The sequence below is a fragment of the Meleagris gallopavo genome, chromosome 16, assembly GCF_000146605.3.
Source record: "Meleagris gallopavo isolate NT-WF06-2002-E0010 breed Aviagen turkey brand Nicholas breeding stock chromosome 16, Turkey_5.1, whole genome shotgun sequence".
Lineage (NCBI taxonomy): Eukaryota > Metazoa > Chordata > Aves > Galliformes > Phasianidae > Meleagris > Meleagris gallopavo.
The window spans coordinates 6,624,088-6,633,466 of NC_015026.2; the positions used below are offsets into that span (position 1 = coordinate 6,624,088).

Sequence of the window (9,379 nt, forward strand, 5' to 3'; positions counted from 1 at the left end):
GGGAGCGTTCCGCGGCTCCGTGCTGCCGGGGCTGAGCGCCCCGCTCCCACCTTGGGCTCTTCGAGACGGGGCTCGGCGCTGCGTTTTTACGCAGATGTCGGGGACGATCGCTTCCTGCCCGTCGCTCGCCTTCCATTTCTGCCTTTCACGAAAAGGCCCCGAGCGGAGCGGCCGGTGCTGAGCCCCTCCCCGTCCGTGCCTCGCGATCTCACACCGAACCCTTTTCTTTCCTCCCTCGCGTAAGACGAAGCCACCGACCCGGGTGTCCCCGAGGAGAACTGGGAATGCATCCAGCAGTTCTGCGCGCAGCTGAACGCGGACGCGGAGGGGTAAGGAGAGCGGCGGCCCTGCTCAGCCCGCAGCCCTGCCCGCAGCGGAGCGCTCGGGTCGGCCGATGGCTCTCCCCCGCAGGGCACCGTTAGCAGCACTGGGTTCTCTCGGGATCTCGAGCGCTGACTGACCTGCTTCTGTTGCTCCCCAGCCCACCGCTGGCAGCGCGGCTGCTGGCGCACAAGATACAGTCGCCCCAGGAGGTGGAAGCTCTCCATGCGCTGACAGTAAGTGCTTTCGACCACGTGCGAGGAGAGGCAGCGATGATCGCAATCTGCGGGGTTGGGGCAGTAAGGCTGCCGCTTCCTTTTCTTCCTGATGTGCCCCCGTTTCTTTTTTCCGTGGATGTATACCCCGCTTTTGGATACACAATGAATGGAGAAACCGGGGAAACACAGAGGGAGTGAATTCTTCGGCTCCGTTCTGTGGCATTTTGCTGCGAATCCCGGCTCCAGCTGTTGTGCCTGTGCTATTGCCTCAGAGTCAGCAGCTCCAGAAGTTGTTAATAAAGGGGGGGACAGCACAGTGATCTTCAGCACCTTTCTTGAGAGGGTTGGATGAATAAAAGATACTTTTGCTGTGCAACTTCTGTAGTATCTCTGTGTCTGTGTGCACGCTGTGCCAGAAAGGCCTTAAATGTAACACGATAGTAACAAAGTCTTTATGAATTCCCTAAGCCGTGTGTGTACAGCTCTGTTTTCTGACTGGTTCCTTTTCTGCAGGTGCTGGAGACGTGCGTGAATAACTGCGGTGAGAAATTTCACAATGAAATAGCAAAGTTCCGGTTTCTGAATGAGCTGATTAAAGTGCTCTCCCCAAAGGTGGGTGGCTGTGGCTGCCCAGCACATGGTGAAGGGATGTGCTGCGTGTTTCAGCCCGGATGGAAAAGCTTAGAATGAATGTCATGTAGAAGTAGAGCAGAATTTCTGTTCTGCGCCTCTGAGCATAAGGAGTGGATGTGAATTTCCCTGCAAAGAAAGTAATAATTGTAACTCCTTCTGTCCTCGCTGCTTCCTTACATGGAAGGTGGCCAAGTTTGGGCCGTGCTCATGGAGCAGGGTCAGCCTGAATAAAGCACAGGGCTGTTTTCATTAAAAGAGCTAAAAAGCAGCTTTTGGTTTCAGATGTAGTAACTGATCAGAGAGCCTTTGAAATGGTTTCATGTTGATTGTCAAGTAATATTAATGACATTGGCACACATGCAATAGCATTGCTTTTATTTACAGCCAGTGCTGTGCACAGTGTTTCATGTATTGCAAGAAACACAGCTGACAGCACCGTGTGTGTGCTGGGAGTCCATTTGCTCCGCACGCAAGCAACTTGGGGCCAGACCTGTATGCAATATATGGTGCAAACTCTTCAGTTTTGATCTATTTTTCTTTTTTTTGTTGTTGTTCTTCCCCAGTACTATGGAACGTGGTCTTCAGAAAAAGTCAAGTCCAGAGTGACAGAAATAATATTCAGTTGGACAGTTTGGTTTCCTCAGGAAGTTAAAATCCGGGATGCTTATCAGATGTTGAAGAAGCAAGGTTCAGTTCTGTTATTTCAGTTTCCTTCTTAACTTTGAGGTCACATGGCTTCAGCTCACACTTCTCAGTCCTCTTTGCTTTTGTGACTCAGCTTTTTCTGTAAGACATTTTGTGTGAGGGAGAAAGGACAAAGGCTGCTTCCAAGGCTGCTGGGCTGCTCGGAGATGCCTGTAACTGTGTAAAGAGATTTACCCAACAATGGTTGTGTTGAGCCATTCCAGCCTTGTGGCCACTGTTCTCACAGTGCTCACCCCCGGGGGTGTGGTGAAAAGGTACAGAGCATGTTCAGGGGCTCTTTGCCCTGGGATGCAGTTCTGTGCAATGCTGGGCATAGAGGCACAGCTGGGTGCAGGACCAGCATGCTGCTGAGCATTGTGTTGTGGCAGCTCAGGCACTGCTGAACCAACGCTGTTTATCATTCCAGGGATTGTAAAAGAAGACCCCAAATTGCCAGAAGACAAAATCTTACCTCCCCCTTCTCCAAGACCTCAGAACTCCATCTTTGACACCGATGAAGAGAAATCCAAGGTAAATCTCAAGTTTTCCTCCCTGCTCCCCCTATGATTTTTACTGCTGAGAGCACATACAGATATATGCTGTGCTGCTTCAGAGCAATGCTGATGCTTCTGCTGAACAACAAGTGGAGAATTCTGTGATATTTAATCAGAAAGCATTGCTTGGTCAAAAGTGAAACATTTTTACAGAAATAGTTTCTCTTTGTATTTCAGAGGGAAGGCCCCTCTGGGCCCTGCAGCAGCTCTGCTGCCCCATGCTGTGTTACTGCACTGCTCTGTGCTGTTCTGGGCTTGGCCATCTTCCCCTCCTTTTTCTCATGCTCCTGGTGCCAGAAAGTCATGGTTCTCAACTGTCTGCACTGAGCTGCTCACAGTGGGTTTCCCTGAGCACTGCTCTGTTGGGGGGTGTACCTGTGGGGGGTACTCAAAACAGTGGCTGGAGAATGCTGCTGACTGCTGTCCAATGGTTTCCCCTCCCAGCTCCTAGCAAGACTGTTGAAGAGCAGCCATGCTGAGGACCTGCAGGCTGCCAACCGGTTGATCAAGAGCATGATCAAGGAGGTGGGTGTCTGTGAGAGCCATAACCCTTCAGGACAGGAGGAGGGATGGCAGGGGACCTGGCAGTTCTGTCTGTGACTGTGGGTTCTATATATAATATCCAGAATGTCTACCACCATCCTGGCATTAAAGGGAGTACCAGGGGTGGTAATGGGAACCATACTCTAACATCAGACTCAGATGAACTACTTAGGTTCCTAGGTGGGAAGGAGCTACACTTGTAGGGAACTGCTTTTCTCCTGTAGGCACTGTGTCTGTCTGGTTCTCATTTCCCATCTGAAAGGTCAGCCTGCCTCTGTTTAAAAAAAAAAAACAAAACTCATTGCAGTCATTTTGAGTGCCCTTCTGTGTGGCAGAAGCCATCAATTCCCAGCTCTAATTTTGAAGGCTTCTTTATGCCTGTGGTGTAATGCATCCTGTACACCAGCACAGGCTGCCCAGTGCCATGAGGAGGGCAGGAGGTCTACTGCCTCCTTTCTCAATACCTATTATGGCACAGCACTGATACTGGAGCTTCTTTATGGATTTTGTGCCATACTTTGTACACAGTGACATTTACAGGAAACTGCCCCCACCAACATAGATCCAGAGTGACCAAAACAAGCACGTTCTCTGGCTGTATTAGCCAAGTCATCATCTACTTTTATTTCATTTTTCAAAGGAACAAGAAAAGTCAGCTAAGGTGTCCAGAAGAGTGAATACAATCAGCGAAGTTTCTGAAAATGTTAAACGAATGGATGAATTGCTGGAAGGGTATAAGAAACAGGAATTGCCCAAATCTGACCATGAAACGCTCCAGGTAGGTGTTCCTTTTTCCTTCATGAGAGGTTCTTTTGGCTGTGGCTGGGAGGGCCTGGGACAATGGGATTCAATTGGCAGCAAGCCGCACTCTATTTCTACAAGGGAAGAACGTTACCACGGCAGGAATAACTTCAGTGTGCCTGGTGAATGACAGTCCCTCTCATCCAAGTAACAAAGTTGAAATGGATCTTGCTGCGCCATTTCTAATTTCTGTTCAGATCAGCTGCTCTTCTTGTGGTATCTTATGGGGAAGTGATTCTTCCTCCAGCAGTGAAGTAATGCATGGGAATTCCCTTAGCCCAGTCATGGTTAGGTAGGCATGAGGAGGTGTGATCAGGGAAGCTCAGAACTATTGGATCTTTGACCTGTATTCTGGTTACTGTGATTCCCTTTTTCTGGATCAGAGTTCACTGGTCTGCTTCAAAACTACTGACCACTGAATTTTTGTGATTTTTGTAGGGAAGCACTTATGTGTGCCTGAGAGTTTGGAGTTAGCTTCATTTGGGAGGGCTGTGGCTGTAGCTGTAGGAGGTGGTAGAGACTGTACTTTCAGATAAAAGAAAAAAACTGGCTTCCACTGTGCCTACTCGCTTCCAAAACACTGGAAAGAGCCATGATAGGCTTTGTCTTTTCTGATGGTATTAGAAACTGATGGTCATAACACTTCCTTCTGACTACTCTGATTTATCCATTCACTTCTGGGTACTTTTTAATTGGAAAACTTTACACTGACTTATCTTACCACCTGTATGCATTGAGGAGATGTGATTGCTGAACAGGTACCAGCAACAGCACTTTGTTCCAGTGTCTGTACTTCAGGTCACTGTGTTGTAAGAGTGCAGCAGCATGCAGCACTGATACCCTGGCCCCAAGCAGAACATGCAGCTTGTTGTTCCAGAGGTAGCATCGCTTACAGGTGTTCACAGGAACGTACAGAAGTTTGAGAGTGTTGAGGATCTTCTGAGCAATGACATGAAATGTTTCTTTCCCCAGAGCCTATTCCAGCGCTGTGAGAAGCTCAGACCGCTGCTCTTCCGCCTGGCCAGTGAGACAGTTGATGATGACGAGGCTTTAGGTAGAGCCAATGCTGTCCTTGGAACCCTTCGCATTTATGTTCATTTAACTTCATTTCCTAAGTGAAGTATTCCTTTCCTTGAAGGAATGCTTACGCGTTTGCTACCCAAGATTTCAGCTTGGAATGATATACTGTGTCTGGGAAGTGGCACAAAATTACTCCTCCCCAGAGAAGCTATTTTTAATTTTCACTTGGAGCCCCAAGTTAAATAACAAATCCGGTTTCTTCCATCAAGGGTGGTCTCTCTTCTTTTCCAGCTGAGCTGCTACAGGCCAACGACAGGCTCACGCAGGTGCTGGGGCGGTACAGGCAGACTGTAGGCAGTCATGAGGACGGTGGGGGAGGATGTTCAGCCAGCAGCTCCTCTGATGCACCAGGTAAAGAACTCTACAGCACTCCATGACAGCTCTGCCTCCTGCATTTAATGGGTGAGAAGAGTCTGGAAGGGGACCGCTTCTCAGAGGACAGATGTGGGCAAAACCCTTAAGCACACGAAAACTATTACTTAGCTATTTTCTTTTACGTGTGGTTGAACGAAAATGTTCCTGGAGCTCTTCGCCCGAGTCCTTTAGCATGTGCTTGTAGCCACATGTGCACTGCTGCTTTCAGAAGACCTCTCTTTAACTCTTCCTGCTCTCTCCAAAGCACACTGGACGCCCCCGAGGCGCATGAAGAGCTATACACTCATCGACTTCTCTGAGCTGGAGGCCATGGCCCAGTCTCCTGCAGACCAGTTTTCAGACAACACCTCTGCCTCGCGACACAGCAGCACCACCTCTGCTTGTCTGCTGGAGGAGGAGCTGAAGTCATTAGGTTTGTATGTACAACTCAGTACAGCATCAGCCTTGTTACTAGGGTTTGTAGTACTTAGTAAATACAGAATTTTGACTTCAGTGCTTGTCTTAAAAGAAAGTAGGCCCTGTAGCTAGGGGAAGTTTTTAGGAGTGTAGTTGCTTTAATGGTGTTAAAGGCAAACTGCTGTTAGACAATGAGGGAAGAATCTGTGGGAAAGTAACTGTTTTCTGTAATTGATCTGTGCCTTTTGGTATCTTTCTTAGATCTCAGTGACTCTCTGGTTTTACAGAAACCTCCACCTGACCTTGGCTTATCAGAGGTGAGTGATCCTCAGCTACGGTAGTCCATAAGGCACAAAGGACAAACATCAGATAGGATTCTTGATCTCCCATCTTTCTCCTGCAGCCTATTTTATCTTTTTTTTTTACACCCCTCTACTCTGAAGGGAAACCTCCTGCAGTGCAATGAATATATGGGTTGCAGTTTGCAACCAGATTACTCAAATCTATTTCTACTTTAATTAACCTTATGTGAATTTTAAAAAAAAAAAAAAAGATTAGTAGAGCAGGTTTTATTTATTTATTTTCCTGGTGATCTGCAGTGTGAACCAGAAGTACCTCTTTTCCAGGCTGCTGTACTCAATGGATGTAGTAAAAATGTAAGTGCTTTTGAACCACTGGAACTGGAGGAAAGCTGGGGAGGCAGCTGCTCAGAGAAGAATGAATTTCGGGGCTTCGATCAGCTCTCTCCACCTCCCAGGACCAAGATATTATCCTTGTAAGCAAGCTCTACACAGTACAGCCTGACTTTGGAGAGGAGAAGTACTGTTTTTACAGCAGTGAGGTTTGGAAAAACCTTTTAGCTACAACTGGGTAATGATGGCAAGCTGTCCATCCGTGCACTGGCTCTTAAAGCAGCAACTGTGCACCTATTAATTCTAACTCTGAATAATTGTACACCTGGGTCAGAAACTTGGTGGAACAAATCCCAGTGCTTAACAACAAGGTGTTCTTGAGCTAAAGGAACAAAAACATCCAAGTCAGATCTCTTTTCTCCAGCTTTTTTTCAGGCTTTGACAAGATAGTTTCCTGACATTCATTAGAAGCCTAACAGATTTATCATCTACAGGCCTTCAGAGCAGGTGACCATTATCATAAGCTTATCCAGTTTATCCAATCTGCCAGAACATAGGCCAAGAAGTGTTTCTGGAGATTCCTAGCCTTTTGCATTGACTCTGAGCTAGAACTTACTTTAATCTCACTGACAGAGCTCCAGAGAGCCTGCATAACAAAGTTTCATGACAGTAACAGAAACAAGACTCTGCCTTAGTGAATGCTGAAACAGCAGTGTCTTTCATACAAAGTAGAGACCATTTTCAGACTTCCTAGGAAATCAGAGTAAGCTTGTACTTTGTACCTAAAAGGGATGAGGGATTGGGAACACAAACACAGACTCAGCAGAGGATGGTGTATACCATGTACTCTCCCCAGTTAATATAAGCTTTCTACATGCTTTTCTTTCCAGGGATTTATCACCAATGAAATTGCCCTTTCCAGATCTTCCAAATAGCTCAATGGCAGATCCTTCATTCTCCAGCCTAGGCTACGAGCTGAAGCCTGCTGCCTCTTTGCATCCAGCTTCCAATGATGCTTCTCTAGCAAACCTTTTTGTCCCTTTAATTTCAATTACACTGAGTAAGTGCAATGATTTCTGTGCCCCAGCTCTGCTTAATAGAGCTCTTCTGTGATTTTTGCAGGGGAGCAAGCAAGCAAAGTAGCTTCATGCTGTGAGGGTCAGCTGGAGAAAACTGGCTGTTCTATGAAGGATTTAATGTATCTGAGAATTTGAGCAAGAGCTAGGAATGATACCATGGAAATGTCCTATTCAGTAGTCAGAAGTTTCATGCCCTGGCTAATCTTTTTAGTGTGCTTCTAAACTCTTTGACTCTGGCATCTTCTGTGAAGCTTCAAGCAGTACTTCTCCAGAGGCTTAAGAGATACTTACGGGTCCTAAGGCAGAACTGTCTTCTGACTTCAGTCTCTGAAGTTAAGGATTTAGCAGATTCTGGAAAGGCTGAATGGTGATGGCCAGCTGTGGATTTACCCCTGGTAATAAGAGGCTAAGTCCTGTAAGTTGCTGAAGTGTTATATCTTTGCTTTTCCCATTGTATGTTTTGGATTTGTAGCTCATCTCTTTAACTGACAGTTAAAGTCTCAGCTGCTAATCACCTCGTATCTCATGACGTGTAGATTCCTCTCTGTACTTTGGAGGTGAAATGTAAATCACAGGCCAGCGCTGTCCATTGCTTGGCCTACGAGTTTGCTAGAGCAAGTAAAAGTACAAGTTTTTCCTTTTTGTTGTTCTTAGCCTCAGTTCACTGTTCTGCCCTCAGAAGAGAGGGGAAATCCATGCTTTGTTTCTTATTTTCCTTTTGTTTCCGGCAGGTAGTATCTGTCCACTTACAGTGTATGACAGAGATGGTTTCAAAGCTATGCTCCACTTCTCCAGAGACCCAGCTCCTGGCCGACCAGATGTGCTGGTGATGGTTCTCTCCATGCTGAGCACCTCAGCTCAGCCAATTAAGGACATTGTGTTTCAGGCTGCAGTCCCAAAGGTAAGAAGCCTATGATGAATAAAATGGAGTGGGGCTAGTCAGAAATGTAGAAGTTGTTTTGTCATTTCATGCTTAGAATTTTTCTTTGTATATTAAAAATTGTATGGCTCATTTTCCCAAACTGCAAACCAGTTGTACAGCAGTACCTGTTGCTCAGGTGCCTCTTCCACAGAGTAGATCCCCTGGCCTTGAGAGAAAGAAGCAAAGCTCCAGACACACTGCTTTAACCTCCTGATAAGGTACTCGTTGTACCTGTGTACGTGGAGCATAGAGTTGCCTATTTAGGAATGTCCTCCTTCAGATGGAGGCTGACTCTTCTACCAAACTGCGGAGCTGCTTAGTACTCCCAGCTCTTTTTCAGTGTGGACCAAAAGATTTCCTTTTGCTTTCTCTTTCAGACCATGAAAATAAAGTTGCAACCAGCATCCGGTTCTGAGCTCCCAGCCTTCAGCCCGCTGCTTCCCCCAGCGGTGGTGTCTCAGGTCCTGCTGCTTGCCAATCCACACAAAGTATGTAGCAGTGGTTCTGCGGTGGGTCACTGAACGTGGCCATAACGTATTTGTGTGAAGGGCAAGGGCAGTGCTGTCTGCAAGGAGACGTGTGGGAGGGATGCACTGGGTTGTGATGGAGGACATTTTTTTTCCTCTGCAGCGACTTTTCAGGATTGAATGTGCAGTGACTGCAGTGGGCTGCACAGTTGTGCTTGTCTGCCTGCTGGGATGGCGCCTGGGAGACACCCTGCAGCTGTCAGCAACTAATGGCACGACCGCGCGTGTCACCTTTGTTGCACTGATAAATATTTATGGGCCACAAGAAGAACGTTGGGATTCTTCCCATCATTGAGGGGGGGGTGGCCAGGCCTGGATTTCCAAATATGCACTGTGGGGCCTGTGGGAAGGGAGACCTGCACGGCTCTTAGGGTTATCATCTCGGCCCTGCAGAGGCCTTCCAGAAGGTGATTCAGTGCAGCAGGGCTGTGAGGGATGGGATGGAAGGAGGCCCAGGAGGCTGCAGCTGTGACACACCTCCCTCTGCTTTCTTCTCTCCCAGGCTCCCGTCCGTTTAAAGTACAAGCTGGAGTTCAAGCACGGCGAGCAGCCCGTCAGCGAAGTGGGAGAGGTGACCGGCTTCCCAGGGGCGGAGCTGTGGGGCAGCTGAACGC

At 47.6% G+C, this 9,379-nt stretch overlaps 1 protein-coding gene across 1 annotated transcript; it reads left to right on the forward strand.

Moving 5' to 3' along the window:
• The first annotated feature begins 94 nt into the window (after positions 1 to 94).
• Positions 95 to 9,375, forward strand: GGA2 (golgi associated, gamma adaptin ear containing, ARF binding protein 2). The gene is made up of 17 exons (XM_010719791.1): positions 95 to 170; positions 245 to 329; positions 482 to 557; positions 1,053 to 1,151; positions 1,736 to 1,859; positions 2,284 to 2,387; positions 2,855 to 2,935; positions 3,594 to 3,731; positions 4,727 to 4,808; positions 5,066 to 5,185; positions 5,454 to 5,621; positions 5,867 to 5,922; positions 6,232 to 6,380; positions 7,128 to 7,297; positions 8,048 to 8,217; positions 8,616 to 8,726; positions 9,268 to 9,375. The coding sequence occupies exons 1-17, from the start codon at positions 95 to 97 to the stop codon at positions 9,373 to 9,375; spliced, it is 1,917 nt and encodes a 638-aa protein (XP_010718093.1).
• The last annotated feature ends 4 nt before the right edge of the window (positions 9,376 to 9,379 follow it).